The 22,205-nt window shown below is 49.3% G+C and overlaps 1 protein-coding gene across 1 annotated transcript in view; it reads left to right on the forward strand.

Annotated features, from left to right (window-relative positions):
- The window catches only part of FBXO27 (F-box protein 27), a 48,278-nt gene extending 26,367 nt beyond the window's left edge, over positions 1–21,911 (forward strand). The window contains exons 2-7 of the mRNA XM_087421782.1: positions 15,277–15,454; positions 15,895–16,272; positions 16,520–16,631; positions 16,718–16,813; positions 20,228–20,363; positions 21,052–21,911. Of these exons, the coding sequence (XP_087277908.1) occupies positions 15,921–16,272; positions 16,520–16,631; positions 16,718–16,813; positions 20,228–20,363; positions 21,052–21,195 (840 nt within the window). The 5' untranslated portion in view covers positions 15,277–15,454; positions 15,895–15,920 and the 3' untranslated portion in view covers positions 21,196–21,911. The remainder of the gene's footprint in view (positions 1–15,276; positions 15,455–15,894; positions 16,273–16,519; positions 16,632–16,717; positions 16,814–20,227; positions 20,364–21,051) is intronic.
- Positions 21,912–22,205: the final 294 nt, after the last annotated feature.

Here is a 22,205-nt window from a genome sequence, read left to right on the forward strand (position 1 = left end):
ATTTATGAAGGAAATCTCCATCCGTAAGGGTGCCTCCCCCTCTGCTCCAGGAAGAGAAGGATGACTCTAAATCATAAGAGAATCTTATCAATGGGGAAAGCGGAGACTTAAATCTACAAACAACCTTTCCCTTGTTTACCCTGCTTTTCACTTCCCATAACTGGTCTACTCCTAACATCCTTCTTTTGTCTTTAGCTGAAGATTTAAGGTGGCGGCTGGGCCATCTCCGAGAGTTATTCAGTTTCCCTGGGTATCTCCTATGTATGCTTGAGGTATACGTGTTAATAAACTTCTGTCTGTTTTTCTTTTGTTAATCTGTCTTTTATTACAGGAGATCTTAGCTAAGAATTTAGGAAGGCAGGGGGAAACACTTGTCTTCCTCTACATATGAAAAAAGGATGTGATAAAGATGAGGATTTTGAAATGGGGAGATTATCCTGGATTATCCCGGTGGGCCCTAAATGCCATCACAAGTGCCCTTATAAATGAGAGGCAGAGGGAGGTTACACGCAGAAAAGGAGGAGGCAATGAGACTTCCAAGGCAGAGATTTGAGTGATGCGGCCACAAGCCAAGGAGTGCCGGCAGCCACCAGAAGCTGGAATGAATTCTCCCTTAGAGCCTCCAGAAGGAACGCAGCCCTGCCGACCCCTTGACTCTCACCCAATGAAGCCGATTTTGGACTTCTGGCCTCCAGAACAGTGAGAGAATAAATCTCTGTTTAAAGCCACCAAGTTGACCGGCCATTCTGGAGCAATGGCACAGGGACAGGTCAGAACACACAGGGAAGTCTGGAAAGGTGGCCGTGTCCAGTAGCTGGATGAGTGAGACCATGAAGGGGAGCTGGTGGAAAAGCCTATACAAGCTTCTGAGAAAAGCAGAGCAGGGTCAGGGGCCTAGAAAGGGTGGGGTGGTAATATAACATGATGGTCAGGGAAAGTCTGGCTGAGAAGCTTACAGCTGAGCAAAGACTCGAAGGAGGGGAGGGAGGGAGCCATGGTGAAACCTGGGGGAGAGTGTTCCATGGGGAGGGAACAGCCAGTGCAAAGGCCCTGTGGTAGAATATGCTTGATGTGGTCACAGAATAGCAAAGAGGCCCAAGTGGCTGGAGCAGGATGAGGAAGGGAGTGAGCGGGAGGCCACGGGGTCAGAGAGGTGATGGGGGCAGATCATGTGGGGCCTTAGGGGCATGGTGAGGACTCCGCCCTTTACTCAGAGCAGGATGGCATCACCAAGGGGCTCTGAGCAGAGGATGGACATGATCTGATGCAGGGCGAGGGAAGAGGGAGCAGGGGGACCGTGGACAAGCTACTCCAATGGTCCAGACAGGAGATGAGGGTGGGCAGGGCCAGATGGCAGCCATGGTGGGAGAGAAGGGGGCGGGCTCTGGGTGGATTTTACAAAGTTGGAGCCTGCAGGGTTTTCTGAGAGGTTGGATGTGGGTGTGAGAGAATGCAGAGTGGAGTATTGGACTTGGGGCCCTGGCAGCTCTGGGGTGTGGTCCACAGTGAGGTCGCCTGTCCCAGCACCACGGGGACCTCAGGAGCGTCTGAGTGCACCTGAGTCCTGGGAGTGAGGACGGGCCCACAGTGGCTGTTCCCCAGTGTCCCAGGCTGAATGGTGCCTTCCTTTGAGTGCCTCTCCGACCGGCCCTTGCATGCGGCCCTGGCAGAGCTGGGGACACCTGGGCCGCATGGGGCTGGCGCCAGCTGGGTCCAAACAATGCAAATAAAACAGCAGGAATGAGGCCCTGTGGCGCCGGGAGGCAGAGATGAGGCCCCTCAGCTTCCTGATTCCCTGAGGGAGGAGGGGCAGGGAAGGAGGGGACCTCAGGAAAACCTGGCCCAGGACAGGCAGGAGAGAAATGTTCCGTGAGCACACACGTGGGCTTGGACTCAAGGCCGACAGATCTCGGCTGCCTCCTCAGTCTGAGGCCTTGCGCAAGGTCTCTCTGAGCCTCTTTTGTTCCCCCTAAAAGGGATCAGAAAGCCTATTGTTGGGAAGACTAACTGGGATCATTCATGAACCACAGGCAGCACTAGGCCTGGTGCGTCGCAAATGCTTTAAAACAGTGCCTCCCGTGGGTTTGGGGCAGGCGGTGTCGCCAAGATGACTAGACACAAGGGGTTCACACCCTTACTCTGCGCCTCTGGGCTAACTTTTCTGAGCCTCAGTTTCCTAAAAAATTGGGTCCTGATTTCCCCATCCCTTCCCCACCAGTTTCTTCCCATCTCAGTAAACAGCAGAGCAGACTTTTCCATTCCGGGAGCAGAAAGCTTGGAGCTCACCGGGATTTTTCTGTTTCTCTCACACCCACCAGGAGCGTCCTTACACTGGGAAGCGGGGGCCCCGCACCTTGTTGCACTTTGCTGGAAATTCTCGAAGCCAGGGCTGCGCTGCTGTCTGGGCAGGGGACCCTGGCTTCAGATCAGGACCCGTGTGGGTCCCATCCCGTTTCCCCCCTTTAGGGCGCTCTCCAAGGCTCTTCCTCCACCCGCACCACCACCCCTGTGTGCACGGGGTCGGCTGCAACTCCAGGACGCTTGCCCTAACGGGGTCGTCCCAGGGCCTGTGGCTGGACCCCACTTCCAGGAGAGCAGCCCGGCAGGCTGGGGGCTCCCGCTGGCTGGCCGCCACAGCAGCGCTGGCACGCTGACTTTGGACGCCTCTCACCTGCTTACTCAGACACAGGACAAGTTCAGGGCTCCGGGTCATCCACTGTCCACCGCCATCCCTGGGCTGGAGCCGAGTGGGTGGGTCCAGGCATCAGTTCTCATGGCCACGCTGCCTCCAGTCCACAGCACCCAGGGCGGGGCAGGGGCGCACAGGTGGCTTTTACCAGCAGCCAGGGTGGTCCTGCCACCCCCTCCCCCACTGCTGGGCCAAGGGTCAGGCAGTCTGCCTGTCTCCTCCAAGGGCTTTTGTTTTTAAACCACATAAGGAAGGATTATGTTTTATTACTTAAAACATAATAACACATAGTCTGTGAGATCATAGAAAATACATATTGGTCTCTGCCCCCGGTTCCCACACAGGGCTCCTGAAACCCTTATAAATTCCTAGGTGATAAGAGCACTGGGAGCATCTCCTGTTCTAACAGGTGACTCTGGGTGGCTCCTGGATGGGGGCTGGTCACCAGGAAGACCAAGCCAGGATTAGAAGCTTGGAATTTTCAGCCCCACCCCCATCCTCCAGAGAGAGGAGAGGGGCTGGACATGGAGATAATAATTGATTATGCCTACACGAAGAAGCCTCCATAAAATCCCAACAGCACAGGGTTCGGGGAGCTTCCAGGTGGGTGAACACATCAACACTTGGAGGGTGATGCCCCCAACTCCATGGGGACAGAAGCTCCTGCGCTCAGGACCCTCCCAGACCTCGCCCTATGTATCTCTTCATCTGGCTGTTCATCTGTATCCTTTATTATTTGCTGTAATAAACCGGTAAATGTAAGTGTTTCCCTGAGTTCTATGAGCTGCTCTGGAAAATCAGTTGAACCTGAGGAGGGGGTTGTGGGAACCTCCAATTTGTAGCCAAATCAGACAGAAGTTGTGGGAAACCTGGGCACCTGCTACTTGCCGTTGGCATCTGAAGAAGGGGAGGAGCAGTCTTGCTGGACTGAGCCCTTTACCTGTGAGATCTGACGCTGCCTCCAGGGAGGACACCCAGCTGGTGTTGCAGAGAGTTGCTTGTTGTGGGGAAACACCTCCACGTTTGGTGACAAGAAGTGTGAGTGTTCTGTGTGAGAAGCAGAGGAGACACACAGGAGAGAAACACAGGAGAGAGAACTGGGTTTTTCCCTACATAGGAAGGAAAAATTTGTATATTTCCTTTACAAGTCTAAATAAAGCATCATCAAAATCCACCATACGCTTCTTGATCAAAATACAGATTATAAACGCTCGAGATGTATTCTGGTTCTTCTGATCTAAACGGCCTGTTATCTGAAAATTGTGTTCTCCCCAATTTTCAAGACCAAGGCTAATGACTGAGTAAACTTGGATCGACAATAAGGCCACATCTCTTCAGAGAGGAGTTATCTGCTTCTTTCTCTGCTATCTGTGATGGTGCCTCTATTTCTTCCACAGAAACTGTTATTTATGGCCTGTAACTCCAGCCGCCAGGAAGAGACACCAGGCTCTTAAAGGATTGGCCAGTCTCATCTCCGTAATCGGCAAATGGTAAGACCTCTTTCCTCCCAGGGCTATCGAGACCATGACCCCACAACACCTTCCAGCGATGGGCGACAAGATGCTCCCCTAGGTCAATCTTAAGCTGTGCTGGAGGCAGGGCGAACATGAAGCCACTCATTTTGCATCTTCATCCTCCCTGGGGCCGGTATGTGGAAGACAAGGGCGAGGTCAAGGTTGAAAGACTCCGGAACGCAGGGACTATGGCCTGAAGAGTGTAAGAAAGACCTGGTTGGAAGATGTGTTCTACAGTCACACTATGAAATTCCAAACATGACCATTTAACACGACCAGAAAATTCTCGCTCACATTTTCCTGCGTTCTGTGGTTAAGACTTGCATTTGTGGTCATCGTCAGCGAAGCCCAGTAAAATCTTCAAGAGTCACCAGAAGCCGGCATCCGTGATGGCACAATGGATGGGGCAGCATCATGGGTAACGATGTAGCCAGAGTTAAATAAATGGCATTAGGGATCAGGAGAGGCAAGGAAAACAGTGAGTAATCACAGCATTGCTGTCTCTTTTGTGTGATGAGGGCTATGAAAGAACATGAGGAGACCAGCCTTGGAAGCTCTGAAGAAACTCATGGGGCCCACACGTCTGTGGACAGCTGATTTTCAACAAGGAAGCCGAGAACATACAATGGAGAAAGGAAAGTCTCTCCAATAAATAGTGTTGGGAAAACTGGAAAGCCACATGCCGAAGAACGAAAGTAGACCATTATCTTACACCATACACAAAAATTAACTCAAAATGGATTAAAGACTTGAATGTAAGACATGAAACTTCTAGAAGAAAACATAGCCAGTAGACTCTTTGACATCGGTCTTAGCAGCATATTTTCAAGTACCATGTCTGACCGGGCAAGGGAAACAATATAAAAAAATAAACAAATGGGACTACATCAAACTAAACAGCTTCTGCATAGGAAAGAAAACCATCGACAAAACAAAAAGACCACCTAACAACTGGGAGAAGATATTTCCAAACCATATATCTGATAAGGGGTTAATCTCCAAAATATATAAAGAACTCATGCATCTCAACAACCAAAAAAACTAACAACCCAATTAAAAAATGGGCAAAAGACCTGAACAGACATCTTTCAAAAGAAGATACACAGATGGCCAACAGACACATGAAAAGATGTTCAACATCACTAATTATCAGTGAAATGCAAATCAAAACTACAATGAGATATCACCTCACGCCCGTCAGAATGGCTATAATTAACAAGACAGGAAACAACAAGTGTTGGAGAGGATGTGGAGAGAAGGGAACTCTCATACACTGCTGGTGGGAGTGCAAACTGGTGCAGCCACTATGGAAAACAGTATGGAGATTCCTCAAAAATTAAGAATAGAACTACTATACGATCCAGCTATTCCACTGCTGGGTATTTATCCAAACAACAGGAAAACACCAATGCATAAAGATACACGCACCCCTGTGTTCATTGCAGCATTATTCACAATAGCCAAGACTTGGAAGCAACCTAAGTGCCCATCAAGGGATGAATGGATAAAGAAGATGTGGTATACATACACAATGGAATACTACTCAGCCATAAAAAAGGATGAAATCTGGCCACTTGTGACAACATGGATGGACATTGAGCGTATTATGCTAAGTGAAATAAGTCAGAGGGAGAAGGTCAAATACCGTATGGTCTCACTCATAAGTAGAAGATAAAAACAACAACAAACAAACACATAGAAACAGAGATTGGATTGGTGGTTACCAGAGGGGAAGAGGGGAGAGAGGAGGGTGAAAGGGATGATTAGGCACATGTGTGTGGTGATGGGTTGTAATTAGTCTTTGGGTGGTGAACATGATGTAATCCACACAGAAATAGAAGTATAATGATGTACACCTGAAATTTATACAATGTTATAGACCAATGTTACCGCAATAAAAAAAAAAAAGAAACTCACTGGGCCGGGCTGAATGATGAGTGAATATGTAAGTACCTCTTGTCTACCCACTATTCTAAATCTTCATTGGTAAATCACTATACCTCATTTGGGTCTATGAATTTTGTAACACGTTTTTCAATCAAATCATTTCTATAGACAGGGACTCCACAAAATATATTTCCCTGGGGCCCCACACATCCTCAGTGTAGCTCTGCACCCCACACCCAATTCTCCAGCAGATCCCATGGGCCCCACTTACAAAGGTATCCAGGACCAGTCCACTTCTCCCTGCTCCAATGCCCCTGCCCTGGTCCAGCCCCCCTCCCCTCCCCACACCTGTATCATGGCAGCATCCTCTTCCTGTGCTCCCTGCCTCTTCCTGTTCCCACGTGCAGCAGAGGGCGCCAGTGAACACCTGAGTCAGGTCACTTCCCTCCCCTGCTGAGAGTCCTCCCCGTGGCTCCAACTCACTCAGGGGAAAAGAAGACATCCCCACAGTCTGCCCCCATCACCTTTCTGAGTGCATTTTCTATCACTCGGCTCTTTGCTCCCTGCACTCCAGCCACACAGGCCTGCTCCTTGCTCCTGCCACAGGGCCTTTGCACCTGCTGTTTCCCCCTTCCAGAAATGCTCCTGCCCAGATACTGCTATGACTTAATCCCTTATCCCCTTCAGACTTCAGCTCAAATGTCAACTTCTCAGTGAGGCTTCTGACTGCCTTGCCTGAAACTGCAACCTCGTCCCCTGTACTTTCTATGTCACTTCCCTTTTTATTTTTTAATTTTTTTTTCCATAAGACTTACCACCCTCCTATATTCTATTTATTTACATCTTTACTCATTTATTGTCTGGTTTCAGCTCCAGGAGGGTAAACACTTTGCCTATCTCATTCACTGCTGTGTCCGCAGTGCCTAGCCCGGGCCTGGCAAACAGTCGGTGCTCAATAAATGCTTGTGGAATTTGTGAGTGAATTTCGGCACTTCCTCACAGGGTCGCAGTTTCATTTTAACTAGATTCTGTGTGGGGCTGCTGAGTGATGACAGTTATGGGCCGTGTCAGGAGATCATTGCCCAACTCAGGGAAGAAAGGTGACAGCTTACATTTAATTTAGGAAGAAATTGAGAGCTTCTGACAAGACAAATGACTTGCCCAGCTCAGGGGGGCTGTGCTGGGCGCGTCTGACTTTAGATTGGTGCTCCAAACCCCAGCACTGCGCCGCCTCGGTGGGGGGATTGGTGTTAGTGTGGATGTTGTTGTCACTGCCCTGGGGAAGTGGGTTTCTGGAGGGGCTTCTTTCTCTGGCGTGGGAATGGGGAGGTCAAAGAGCTGGATTGCCCTTGGATGATGGCCAAGCTTTCTTGAATCCTTCCACCCAGGGAGCGTGGTAGCAATAATAACACCAGTAATAACAGTGCCCTTTCCCATCCCAGGCACTGTGCTGAAAGTTGTAAGAGTGTCACCCACAGAAATCCCTAAAACATTTTCCACGTCTAATACTTTGTTTTTAAGTTGTGCTTGCTCATAGGAATCAAGGCAGAACAACTGCCAGGTGGCCAAACGACAGAACCACTGCAAACCAGAAAAGTCCAAGATGGTGATGGGGTGCGGTGTGCAAGAGGAAATGTGTGCAAACGGTGCCGTGTGCAAGAAGGGAAGATCCGCGCATGCCCCAAATGCCCCCGCCCCGAGGGATGATGCAGAGTCTCCTCTCCCCTCACGTTGCATAAGAACCCTGCTCACCTCCCCTTCAGGGAGAAGGTGCTCTGCCTTCTCCCTGAGCATGAGCTCTGCCTCCTCCGTTCACTGATCAATGAATAACGTTTCTGCTCTGCTGTTCTGAACCTGGTCTCCTCCTATTGGCGCCAGAAGCTCCGGGGGAAAGGACCTACTTTCGGGTCACCGGTCCCTAAGGGCTCGCTAACAGGAGCACTATTTCGTCAACTCCCCTCAACTCCCCCTTGATGGATCTATCGCTCCCATCCCGTTTTGCAAGATGAGAAACTGAAGCTTGAGAGGGCAGCAGGCTGCCCAAAGTCACACAGCTGACCCGGGGCCATGGCGGGCTGGCTCCTGATGGGGGCATCTGGTCAGGGTGGCGACGGGATGAAGGAGTCCGTCTCAGCCAGGAGCTGGCTCTCCGGGCCAGGTGGAGGCGGGTGCCCTGAGCCCCGGGCCCTTCTCCTCCAGAACCCCGTGAACTTGGTGCAGAGCCTAGAGGAATTGCTAGAGTGCAGATTCCAAAGCCAAGACCGCCAGGCTTCAACCCCTAGCTCCGACAAACCAAACTCTCCATACCTCCCCTCCTCCAACCCCACCCCCAAGAACGAGCTTCTGGATTAGTCCATGTGGCTGCATGTAGGTCTTCTTGCGTGTCAATAGTTCACACTTCTTCAATGCCCTTCAATAAACTTTTATGAATTTTTTCGTAAAATATTGCATATCTTTTGTTGGATTTATTCTGAGCCACCTTAAGGTTTTCATTGCTGTTGTAAATGGAATTTAAATTATTTTTCAATTACAAAAATTCTTAATTGTGGTAAAATGTCAAATTTACTGTCCTAGCCATTTTTGAGTGTACAGTTCAGTAATGTCAAGTACGTTCACAGTGTTGGGCGACCAATCTCCAGCGCTCTTTTGCTCCTGTAAAACTGACACTCTGTACCGGTTAACCAATGACTCCCCCCCACCCCAACCCCCAGCAACCACCATCCTACTTCTCTATGAATTTGCCTCTTCTAGGTAGGTCATATGAGGGGAATGATACAATTTTTGTCTTTTTGTGACTGGCTTATTTCACTTAGCATACTGTCCTCAAGGTCCATGTTGGAGCAAGTGTTAGAATTTCCTTCCTTTGTGAGGCTGAGTAATACTCCCCTGTATGTATACACCACGTTTTGTTTATCCATTCATCTGTCAGTGGACACTTGGGTCACTTCCGCCTTTTGGCTGTTGTGAATAATGCTGGTCTGAACACTGGTGTACAAATCTCTCTCTGACCCTGCCTTCAGTTCTTTTGAGTAGATACCCAGAAGTGGAATTGCTGGATCACATATGAAATTTAAAATTTTTTTAACTTGAAGCTTTCACACACACAGAAGTAGAGAGAATAGCACAATAAACCTTCTCATCCTCATTGCCCAGATTCCATGGTCATCAGCTCAGGGCCAATCTCATTTTTTGTTTATATGTTTGTTTTAACGTTTGATTGAAGTGTAATACACACACAGGCAAGTCAACCTGAGCCCATCCATAACCAGCAAGTAGGCAGGGAGATAAGTCAGACCTGGCTTCTCGTGCCCCCAGGCTGATTACTATCCAGACTTCTAATATCATGATGGGTTTGTTCGTGAACTATATTAACGGGAATCACACAACACTTGCTTCTTCGTGTCTGGCTTGTTTCCCTTAACCTTAGGCTCCTCAAGTCCATCCATGTTGTTGCAAGTGGCTGTCCCTCCTTCCCTGTCATTGCTGCGCACTATTGATTTATCTGTCGGCTGTGGGTGGACTTTGGTTGATTCCTGGTTTGAGCCTATGATAAATAAAGCTGCAATGAACGCTCTGAAACCAGGGGTCAACTTGCTTTAACTGTACTCAGTTAGTTCTCTGTAAAAGTAGTTGGATAATGCATTACTAAAGCCCACCCTACAAATAATATCTCCAATGCGTGGGTCACCATGGTAATGGTGGGGAGTTTAAGTTGTTTTCCAGACACTGCGAGTTGATTCCTTGTCCAGTTCAGGCTGGTTAAGACCACCAACTCGGGGGCCGGCCCCCTGGCGTAGTGGTTAAGTGCGCGCGCTCCACTGCTGGCGGCCTGGGGTTCAGATCCCGGGCGCGCACCGAGACACTGCTTGTCAAGCCATGCTGTGGAGGAAGATGGGCATGGATGTTAGCCCAGGGCCAGTCTTCCTCACAAAAAAAAAAAAAAAAGACCACCAACTCATCAACTAGGCCTTTGAGAATGCCCGATAGGTGACCCTTGATATTAGACCCTTGATGAAAACTCCACCCTCAGATCATGCTAACAGCACCATTTTGTGAACATGTGTCCTGTGAAGAGCCATGAAACCTGACTACGCTTGCGTAGATCATCAATTACCTCACCTCTCCTCACCTCCAATCACCTATCCCCACACTTCAGACCACCTTCCCTCTCTATCCCATAAATATCCCTGAGTCCCCATTTTCAGAGAGGCAGATTTGAGACTTGTTCTCCCATCTCCTTGCTTGGCTGCCTTGTGAATAAACCCTTTCTCTGCTGTGAACTCATCATCTCGGTGATTGGCGTACCATATAGTGGGCAAAATGAGCCTGATTCAGTAAAAATTCTAGTATCTGTTTTTTTTTTTTGTGAGGGAGATCAGCCATGAGCTAACATCCATGCTAATCCTCCTCTTTTTGCTGAGGAAGACCGGCTCTGAGCTAACATCTATTGCCAATCCTCCTCCTTTTTTTCCTTCCCCAAAGCCCCAGTAGATAGTTGTATGTCATACTTGCACATCCCTCTAGTTGCTGTATGTGGGATGCAGCCTCAGCATGGCCGGAGAAGTGGTGCGTCGGTGCGCGCCCAGGATCCGAACCTGGGCCACCAGTAGCGGAGCACACGCACTTAACTGCTAAGCCACTGTGCCGGCCCCTCTAGTATCTATTTTTATGTGCACAGATTTCTTTTTTTTTAATAGAAGTGTGTTTTTTATTTTTGTGGTGAGGAAGATTGGCCCTGAGCTAACATCTGTGCCCATCTTCCTCTACTTTGTATATAGGACATCACCACAGTATTGATGAGCAGTGTGTATGTCCATGCCGGGGATCTGAACCTGTGAAGCCCAGGCCGCCAAAGCGGAGGATGAGAACTTAACCACTATGCCAGCGGGCCAGCCCCTGCACACATTTCTTATACCTGGGAGTGCAATTACACATCATGGCATAGGCATCCATTCAGCTCTAGTGGGCACTGCCAAACAATTTTCCAACACAGTAGTACCGTATCTCCACTCCACAGCCATGCAGCAGAGCTCCAGTCAATTGTTCCACACTCTCGCTAACACTGGGGATTTTTGTTTTTTGTTTTGGGGTGTGTTTGTTTCTTTAGTCATTCTGGTGGGTGCATCATGGTTTTAATTTGCATTTCCCTGATGATTAAGAATGTTGAGCACCATTTCATGTGTTTATTGCAATTTGTGGTCAACCTATTTTTAATCCGTACTTCCACCCGGTCCCCCACTGGAGCATTTTAAAGCAATCCCAGACAGCATATCATTTCCTCCCCAAATCCTTCAGTATGTGTCTCTAAAAGATAAGGACTCTCTCTCCGTCCATTCTTTTTAACAAAACCATAATTCCATTGTTATACTTAAAGAATTATTAATTTCTTTTTTAATATATGGGATTATCTTTTAACGACATTGTCTCAACGGGCAGCTGCCAGCATGCGGTCATGCTACTAGTTATGATACACTGGAGATATAAGAAGCTCCAACTGAACCCTTATTAAGAATGTTCAGGGGCCGGCCCAGTGGCGCAGCGATTAAATGCACGTACTCCGCTGCGGCAGCCCGGGGTTCGCAGGTTTGGATCCCAGGAGCCCACCGATGCACCGCTTGTCAAGCCATGCTGTGGCGGTGTCCCATATAAAGTAGAGGAAGATGGGCACGAATGTTAGCTCAGGGCCAGTCTTCCTCAGCAAAAAAAAAAAAAGAATGTTCACTGGTCTGCTATTCCAGCCAGACAGTCCCATGGGCTGCAGGTAGGGTGGATTCCTCTGGGAGGAGGCAGCCCCTCCCCTTCCTCCAGGCCCATCTCCCCCTCCTGGCCCTCCCACTCACCCCCCCACCCCGCCCCGTGGACCCTTCCTCCCCACTGCTCAACCTCCACGCCCTCCCCACCCCCTCCCCCTCCTTGCCTGGCCCAGTTCTTTCTTTTCAAAGCCTGCTAGGTGTGTACCCCCTCCAGGTAGGTTGGTGTTTTGATCTTTAAAGCCCCTTATTTTGTTGTCTTGTTTAACCTTGAAAACTGGCCCTCGCTGGAATTTTTCTTAAGGTCTTGATTACTCCTAAGTGTGGCTTCTGTAGGAGAAATTACTTCTGTAGGACAAAGAGGTTTCTGGGATTTGTGGCTCTTTTGTTTTTCACATGACATGCTGTTGACCCCCTGGAGGCTGGGTTGGCTGGGGAGCTGAGAGGGCTGACACTGATGTTCCTGTGTCCTCCCCCCAGGAAAGGTGGCGTTCCCGGGCTGAGTCATCTTGGGGAAGGAGCTCGGTTACCCTCACCCAGGGCTGGACAAACTAAGTCCCACCTCTTGAGAGTCGGCCTCTTTCCAAATCCCTCCCCAACCCCTGAGAGCAGAAATTTAACTATTTACCTTCTCCCTCCGACCTCCCTCAACACAAAGGGCCCATTTGCTGTTGAGTTTCATTTCCTGGAATCAAAATACAGCCACGCAGGCCACTCCACTGCTGTTAACAGTGGCCTCTGGGAGGAGAGCCGGGGCCAGGGAAGCCGAGATGGTGGAGCCTCTAATGCCCTTGGAATTATTTGTGCGGCCCACTTCTCACGGCCTCGAGGTTGAGGAATTTTTCTACTTCTGCAACCGGACTGGCAGGTTTTCCCCCAGCTTCCCAACCAAACCTCCAGTGCAGACACGCAGCAGCACGGCCCACTCAGCCCTTCCCTCGCCACCCCCGTTTCTCTACCCTGTCAGGGCCAACCTCCCATTTCTAGCAAACCATTTCTCATTACTGTCTTGAAATGAAATACTTCGAATGTTCAAAAAATGTTAATAAATGGCCTAACGGGGCTGGCCGGGTGGTGTAGTGGTTAAGTTCGTGTGCTCTGCTTCGGTGGCCTGGGGTTTGCAGGTTCGGATCCCACTGCTCATTAAGCCATGCTGTGGCGGCATCCCACATACAAAAAACAGAGGAAGATTGGCACAGATGTTAGCTCAGGGACAGGAAAAAAAAAAGGAATAAACGCCCTAACTATGTATATATAGTAGTTATACATAATATACATAATTATGTTATATAGATAATATACATAATATATACATATTATATACATAATGTAAAGGTGAAATAAAAGGAGAGAAATTTATAATTAAAAGAACATGTATTTCAATATGCAAATGATGCTTGGGCTGGATCCCTCTAAGATTCAGCTACTCAAAGCGAGGTCCACGGAGGGCAGCCATCAGCATCCGTCGGGAATCTGTTACAAATGCAGACCCAATTCAGTGCCTGCATTTTAAAAATCTCCCCAGGGGATCTGACATATCCCCAGGATGCTCATCGCTCTGTATGGCTCCCTGAAGCTCCCTAAAACCCACAGCCGGCACTGCCAGATGAAGAGATTTTGTGGTTTTCTGAACTGGAGCACAATTAGTAAAGTGGGAAGCCACTGTCCTGTGCGTGGCTTCCCAATCAGGCCACTGTAATAGTCAACCCAGGACAATCTTCCAGGTGACCCATTAGTCGCATTCCTGGACAATCCTGTGTATCTATTCACACACTTTACATTTATGTGCAAACTGGAATTGGGGTCTAGGCTCAGATTCGCAGGATTTCCTCCGCCATGAAAATGCACAAACACTGAATAGGAGGAGGAGTCCAGGAGAGTGCTCTGCTGGGCGCCACTGTCCTGTGCGTGGCTTCCCAATGGCACCCCTCATTACTGTGACACCAGCATGCCCCCATAACTTTCCCAAAAGGCCCCTGGGGTGTTTGCACGCCTCCTTCTCCTGGGACCCATCCTCTAATCATTATCTTCTAGGTGGTAGGCCCTTCGGGAACCCATTTATATTTATTTTTCTTTTTAATCAGAGTACAATGTGGGATGTAATTCCAGGAATTGACAGAGATTGTCTCTGAGGAGGAGAATTGAGGAATGAGAAAGGGAGCTGAGCTGTCAGTGTCTGCCTTTTATCCTACTTGAAGTTTTTAAACGTTTTTTCTTTTTTTTTTTCATTTTTTGAACTCATATAGTTGGGTCATAATCTCATTATCAAAAAGATTCCCACGGCTTACACATTACATTAAAAAATAATGTATTTTTGAGCCAGCCCTGGTGGGCTAGTGGTTAAGATTTGGTGCTCTCACCGCTGCCGGTTTCCCAGTGATGGAACCATACCACCCGTCTGTCAGTTGTCATACTGTGGCGACGGCTGACAGAAAGAACTAAAAACTCACAACTAGAATACACAACCATGCACTGAAGCTTTAAAAAATAATAATAATAATAATGGATTTTTACGGACAGAAGGATGTGATGTCTAAGATTTGCTTCAAATTATCTTTAGGAGCAAGTGGGTGGCAATAGAGACAAAACCAGATTGGCCAGGAGTTAACTGTTGGAGCTGGGTTCCACTTGTGGGTATGTTTGAAAACCTCAATACTGAAAAGTGTATTGAAAAGAAATCAGGCCAGTGTAATAGTCAACCCATCTCTCAGAATTAGGGGTCTCCCCACCCAGATCACTCATGCCTCACACCCGTTCTCTGCTCTCTTTTTCCATAGCATTAATCACCTCCTAACACACTATGTAATTTGCCTGTTATGTCTACCGTTCATCATGGCCCATGCACATTACAGTCTGGTTCATGCTTATTTAATAATACTCTTTCACTATTTTCCACATTTGTGGAGATGTTTGTTTGGGGTTGGTAGGAGATTTTATTTTTAATTATTTCCCCAACACTATATAATTTGCTTACTACATCTCCTGTTATCTGTCTCTCCCCCTGGAAGTTCAGTTCCATGTGGGCAAGAATCCATGTCTGGTTTTATTTGCTGATATATAAAATTATATGTGTGGCTCGCATTTTATTTTTATTGGCTAGAGTTGGTATAGAGGTTAAAAGCAGGGATTCTGGAAGCAGCCTGGCCAAGTTCAAATCCCAGCTCTGTCACCTACTAGCTGTGTGGCCATGGACAAGTCACTTGGCCCCTGGCGGCCTCAGTTTCCTCTCCTGTGAAGTGGGGCCATAACAGTACCTACCTCAGGGGCTTGCTACCCTGACTGGGAGTAAACTGCTCCATAAAGGTTGGTTCGTGTGATTACAGGTCAGAGCACTCATTTACGAGTCAAATAGAATTGCATTTGGCTCCTACCCGCGCCTGTTTTTTCCTATGACATGGGGACAACCCGGCCTTAGAGGTGATGGGAATTTTTACAGGAGTTAACGGATGTGAGCCCTCCCGCCCGGATTCCTGACCAAAATAACAGCAGTTGTCCGGCGCCAGGCGTCTTCCAGGCGGGTTAGGGACACTCCAAGGGGCCGCCTGTGCCGACGACGAGGGACAGACCCTGGAACCCGGCAGCCCCCGCCCCCTCGGCCTCGTCTGCGGCGTCAGGTCCGGTTCCGTAGTTTCTCCACATCCCAAGACAGCCGGAAGGGGGGGTTCTGGCGAGTATGGGGGGCGGCCGGGAGGGGCTGGCTTGCAAGTGGGGGCCCGGCGGGAGGAGGAGGGGCTAAACAGTAAGAAGGCAGAGGGGGGACGGGAGAGGGGGGCGGGGAATGCTGGTTATTAACAAGGGAGGGGCCGGCCAGTAACAGGGCGGGGGAGGGGATGGGGGCGCGTGAGGCCAGGCAGGGGGCCGCGGGCGAGGGGCACCGGCTGCGATCCCGGGTGGGACAGGTCAGCGAGGCCGGGGGGGGGGGGCTGGCTGGGGGGTGCTGATGGGGTCTGGGGACCGGCAGTCTTGGGGGTCGGCTGGCAGAGGCGGGGCGGGCGGAGGCTGCGCGCCGCGGAGGCTGCCAGTCCCTGACGCCTGGACACCTTCTCTCCCGCAGTCGCAGCCGGGCCTGGCGGGGGGACCATGGGCGCCTCGACCTCCAGGGGCCGGCCCGCCCGGGTCCCCGCGCCGGAGCCCGAAGCCGAGGAGACGCTGGACCTGAGCCAACTGCCGCCCGAGCTGCTCCTGGTGGTGCTGAGCCACGTGCCCCCGCGCACGCTGCTCGGGCGCTGTCGCCGAGTGTGCCGGGGCTGGCGCGCCCTGGTGGACGGCCAGGCCCTGTGGCTGCTCATCCTGGCCCGCGACCACGGCGCCCTGCTGCCGCTCGCCCGCAGCTGCCTGCCCCCCGCCCGCGACGCCAGGCCCTGCCTCCTGGGCCGCTTCTGCGAGCGCGCGCCAATTGGCCGCAACCTCATCCGCAACCCCTGCGGCCAGGGTGGGGAGCCCGAGAAGGGGGCGTCCTCCAGGGAGCCGGTGGGCGGGGCCACACTGGGGAGCCAGTGGGAGGGGCCTGGGGCGAGGCCACGTTGGGAGCCAGTGGGAGGGGCCTGGGGAAGGGCGGGGCCACACTGGGGAGCCAGTGGGAGGAGACCGGGGGCGGGGCCATACTGGGGCCATACTGGGGCCAGTAGGCGGCATCCGCAGGCGAGGAAACTTGGGCGCAAGCCTTCTTTATTTAACAGAAGGCCTCCGGAAATGGATGGTGCAGCACGGTGGGGATGGCTGGGTGGTGGAAGAAAACAAGTCCACCGTGCCTGGGGCTCCTTCACAGACCTGCTTCGTGTCTTCCTTCAGGTGAATGCCCTAACCCCCCCGCAACGGGCAGGGCCGTTTTGAGGAGGAGTTGCCTGTTCTCATTGACCCTTCTCGCTCTTTCCCAGCTGGTGTCGCAAGAAGCAGGTCTTGGACCTGGAGGAGGAGGGTTTGTGGCCAGAACTGCTGGATAGTGGCAAGATTGAGATTTGTGTCTCTGACTGGTGAGTGTGGTGATAGAAACAGCCCTTTGCTAAGCACTGACCACATGCGCCATGACCTTTGTTTGCATGGGTGACTTCATTGAGGCTTCCTGGCAACTGGTGAAGAAACTGAAGCTCGTGGAGGTGAATGGCTTAATCACCAGCGTGAATCCTAGTGATTAGCAGAGTACACACCCTGAACCCCTCTCCCCGCCCCCAAAGAGAGCTGGATTGAAAGATGCTGGATTGGATCCAATACAGAGGACTTGCACCCAGCTCAGTCTTGTCTGTGCATGAGATGCTCCTTATCTTAGAAGGTGGCAATATAGTATAGTTGGCTAAGAGTCCAGATTCTGGAGCCAGACCTCACAGGTTCAAACCCTGGCTCTGCAGCTCTGTGGCATTGGGCAAGTCACAGTGTGTCTCAATTTCCCCATCTTTATAAGGTGGGGTTACATGTCAAGCACATAGCCAGTGCTTTATAAGTATGAGCTGTTTTAGTACACTTTTTGAACCTTGATCCCCTGGAAAAGTGTGTTTCAAGACCTCAGGTCTTTCAGAGCTTCACAGTAAATTGAGAGGTTCAGAAAGGGAAAGTGACTTGCCCTGGTGGCACAGCTAGAGCTTGGAAGGACCTGGCATTAGGCTCAGACTTGTCCAACTTCAGATCTTGTGCTCTGTGGTGATGGTCTTGAAACTGGGGTATGTGAAGACTTCCCAAGGGATACACAACCCAGATAATTTTAAGGGAAGCAAATTCCAGATCCTCTACAGCTATATGGTCCCTATTCTAAAATTAGTCAGCTACAGACCACACTTATGGTAAGAGTATCGTATGGTTATCCTTTCCCAATCCCTTTCTCACAGTTCTCCAGTTTTACACAAAAAGAAAGCCCCTCACTATGGTGTGTGGTCTCCAGATATAAAGACTACTGGAGAGCCAGGCACAGTGACCATTTGAAATTTTGGCCTTAGCAAATTCACTTTTAATCAAGGCACCATAACCTTCCCTGCTCTGTAAATCCATCTCATTGGGAGGTGTACTTACAATAAAATTTTATTTTAATTTAATCATTATTTATCAAACTATTGTAATGTATTTGTGTTGGTTTGATCAATGGTATACCATTTGATTGCAATAGTCTGTGGTGCCCAAATTTTGCTGTACGTCACCCAGGAACATTTAAAACTCCCAATGCCCAGGTCACACTCCAAACGAATTAAATCAGTGAGGGTGAGAGCCAGGCATCCATGTCTATGAGAAGTTTAGAGCCAACCACAAAGTTAGAGGACACAATCCCCAAGACCACCCTCACCTCTGACACCAACTGCAAGTTTGAGAGATTCCCAAAACCACTCTCAGGTTCAGTAATTCACTAGAAAGACTCACAGAACCCACTGAAAACTATTTTACGAGTATAGTGTATTACAGGGAAAAGATACAGATTAAAATCAGTCAAGAGAAGAAGAGCATAGCACAGCATCCAGAGGAACTACCAACGTGGAGCTTCCCTTGTCCTCTCCCTGGGGAGTCAGGACGCATTATTGTCCCAGCATCCATGTGTGACAGTACGCATGGAATCTCGCCAACCAAGGAAGCTCACCTGAGCTTCGGTGTCCAGAGTGTTTACTGGGGCTTCATCACTTAGTTAATCTCAGCCTCCAGGTCAACTGATATTGTGCGGTGCGTCCTAAGTCACATTGTAGGTCTTTCTGGAGTGGCTAGCCCCCATCACGAGGCTGTGTATATGGATGTGGCCAGCCTCCACCAAATCACGTTGGTAGGCTGCCCAGTATGACCCAAGAATCCCAAGCAAACAAAAATGCTCTCGTCATGCATAATAGTCGGAGGGTCCAGAGATTACGTCCCAGAAGTGGAAGGCAAAGACCATACCTTTGGACAAAGCTAAATTCTTTTCTACACAATGTCTTTTCAACATTCCAGATGATTCCAATCTGCAGCAAAGTCTGGAAACCATTAGGGGGTAATAATTCAATCCAAAAGAAAAAATGTTAACACTTAGAGCTTTGTGATCACAGGAAGAGTTTTAAATTTCTATTTATATTCTTTTTTTTGTGTGTGGTTGGCACAGAGCAATATGAACGGGTAGTCAATAAAAGTCAGAAGAACATAAAAATATATTAATATTACATTAGGACAGAATTCTGTGGGAGAAGTGGAATGGACATCTAATTCCAAGAAGTGGAATGATGTGAAGTCTCTGTAAAAGAAGATACTTGTTCGTGTATTTTTACTGCGCATTACTCTTAAGTTTCTAAATTTTAATTTCTAGCATCAAAAGTGCGAAAAAATATATATTTTGTGTGTGTGAGAGGAAGATTAGCCCTGAGCTAACCTTTGTTGCCAATCCTCCTCTTTTTGCTGAGGAAGATTGGCCCCGGGCTAACATCCGTGCCCATCTTCCTCTACTTTGTATGTGGGATGCCTGCCACAGCATGGCTTGATAAGCGGTGTGTAGGTCCACGCCCGGGATCCGAACCTGCGAACCACAGGCCACCAAGGTGGAGTTTGTGAACTTAACCACTACGCCACCGGGCCGGCCCAAAAAGTGCACATATCTTAGGTGTGCAACTCAACAAATTGTCATAAAGTGAACACATTCACATTACCTGCCCCCAGGTTGAGAACAGAATGTTGCCAGAAAACCCTTCCTCTAGCATCCCTTATGCCCCTTTCCCACTGCTACCCACCCAAGGGTAGCTAGCATTATGAATTTTGTTACCACAGATAAGTTTTGTTCATTTTTGTACTATATATATATATATGTACACACACATATATACACATATATATGTGGAGTCATACAGTATATATCAGTATATATTTTGTATCTCGCTTCTTTCACTAAATAACATGTTTGTGGATTCATCCATAATTGTATGTAGCTATAATTTACTTTCATTGCTGTATAGTATTCTATTATGTGAATATACCATAATTTATCCATTTACCATCGATGGGCATTGGATGTTGTTGTTGTTTTAATGTTGCTGGATATTCCATCACCAATTTATTTAGATTCCCCTAGATCTTTTTAAATGACTGATATGAAAGTTGTATTTTAAAATGTCAACATTATACATATTAGAAATTACATCTTTGGCCACCATTTAAACATAGAATGAGAAATTTTAATTGTCACCTTAATAATATGGGAGGAAGTACCTTGAAGAGCCCTGCTCTAGGTCATTGCTTCTAAAATGAGTGTGCATGCAGCCCAGCTGGGGAGCTTGTTAAATGCAGACCCTGATTCTCTGGGTATGCGGTGGGGCCGAGCTCCCAGGGGATGCTGATGGTGCTAGTCTGAGGACCACACTTTGGATTTGTGTACACAGGGAGGCCGTTCAGGTGGGGTCGGCACTCAAAGAGATGGGGTGGCAGGTCCTGCCTTCAAGGCCTCCCTCCTCCCACAGGTGGGGAGCCCGACATGACAGCGGCTGTATGTATCGACTCCTTGTCCAACTTCTAGATGCCAACCAGACCGTCCTGGATAAATTCTCTGCTATGCCTGATCCCATCCAGCAGTGGAACAACAATGCTTGCCTTCAGGTGAGCTTCTAATGGGGGCGTGGGGAAAGGATGCTGGGGGCCTGTGATGGTTCTCTATTGCTGCATGATGAATCACCCCAAAACTTAGTGGTTTACCATCAACAGCAGTCATGTTATTGCCTCTCTCTGTGGTTTCTACGAGAAGGGCCCAGCTCCCTAGTTGCGTTAAGACAGTGGCTGGAGCTGAATAGCAGGGTGTGTGTGTGTATGTGTGTGCACGTACAGCAGCTGGTGGCTTGCCAAGCATCTCTTCATTTAGTCTCAGAGCTTGACCAGGGGATCTCTGCTTGGGCTACTTTGCACTTCCTCACGGCATGGTGGCCTCAGGGCGGTCAGACTGCTCACATGGTGGCACCACCCTGAGGATTCTAGGGAAATCATGAGGGTTCTAGAAAAACTGGCAGAAGCTACATTGCCTTTTCTGATGTAGCTTTGGAAATCACTTGGTAAAAGCCACTTAGCATCGCTTCCACCACACTCTTGGTACAAGCAAACCTGCCCAGAATCAGGGGGACAGGAATTAGGCTCCACTTCTTGATGAGGAGTGGTATGATTCTAGAAGAACATGTGGTACTATAGACGTTGTTGAGGCCGTCTATGGGAGATACCATCTGCCAGAAGGCCCCCACCTCAGCTTTTGAGGGGAAGGCTGTGGCACAACGGGGCTGACCCGTTCCTCTACCTACAGGTCACCCACGTGTTCTCCAACATCAAGATGGGCGTCCGCTTCGTGTCCTTTGAACACTGGGGCCAGGACACGCAGTTCTGGGCCGGCCACTATGGAGCCCGTGTGACCAACTCCAGCGTGATCGTGCGGGCCCGGCTGTCCTAGTCGAGGGCTATCCTTGCACCACAAGCTGACTGTGCCTTCCAGGAGCTGGGACCATTGGCCGGGACTTCTCATTAACCAAGGCCTTGTACCTCCCTGGCATCCTGGGAATCCTGGGTCCAGTGGAGGGTCCTGCTAGACCCCCTCTTTGGGTTCCAGAAACTTCTAGAAAGTTCCTCCATCAGATCTACCTACTGCTGGCTGCTCTAGGGGAGCCCCTGTTCTACTGAGTGGAGATCACAGGTGAGCACAGGGGAATGCTGGTCCCGCAGAGGACCCCTGGCCGTCGCCCTGGAGGCGACTCTGGTTCAGCCCCAGTCCCCTCTGCCCTCGTCTCCTAGTTCTGCTTCAGGGGCTTTCTTGGTCCCTTCAAGGAAGCCCTCTCTCCATCTCTGAACTAGCATCTCATCCTTATGGCTGGGAAAATTCCAGCCCCCTTGGGTGGTGAACTTAACCTCCTGAGACTTCGAGGCTGGGACCACTTCTCGCAGCTGAAAGCCAGCTAGCTAAAAAAGTGTTTGGAGATAGATGATTCTGCCTGCTCTGACTTCTCTGAAAAGTGAGGTGATCCCCTGAGCCCAACCTTGATCCTCAAGACCTCTGTAATTGTGTGGTGTATGAGATGATTTTATTTTGATTTTTTTTCAAATATTGAGAGAATAATTATTAGCAACATCTGTCTGCCAATCATATGCAATAAATTTATTATTTTGCAAAAAGTGCCTTAGATCTTTTTAATAGAAATACAGTGTTACTGCCTTGGTTACTGCTTGGTTGAGAGTAACAAATTGTCCCAGTTAAGGAGGGAAAACCCTACAGAAGGAAACAGCAATAAAAGGTGTTTTACAGTAGAAAGAGTGGAAGAGTTAGAACAGTATTTCCTAAGTCCTGAGGAAATCATCAATTCAGACAAAGATTATCAATCAGGGTTAAAAGAGTGAGGCAGGGTCCGGCCCCGTGGCGTAGTGGTTAAGTTCACATGCTCCACTTCGGCGGCCTGGGTTTGCGGGTTC

The sequence above is a fragment of the Ceratotherium simum genome, chromosome 33 (genome assembly GCF_057802395.1).
Source record: "Ceratotherium simum simum isolate JZ-2026a chromosome 33, ASM5780239v1, whole genome shotgun sequence".
Lineage (NCBI taxonomy): Eukaryota > Metazoa > Chordata > Mammalia > Perissodactyla > Rhinocerotidae > Ceratotherium > Ceratotherium simum.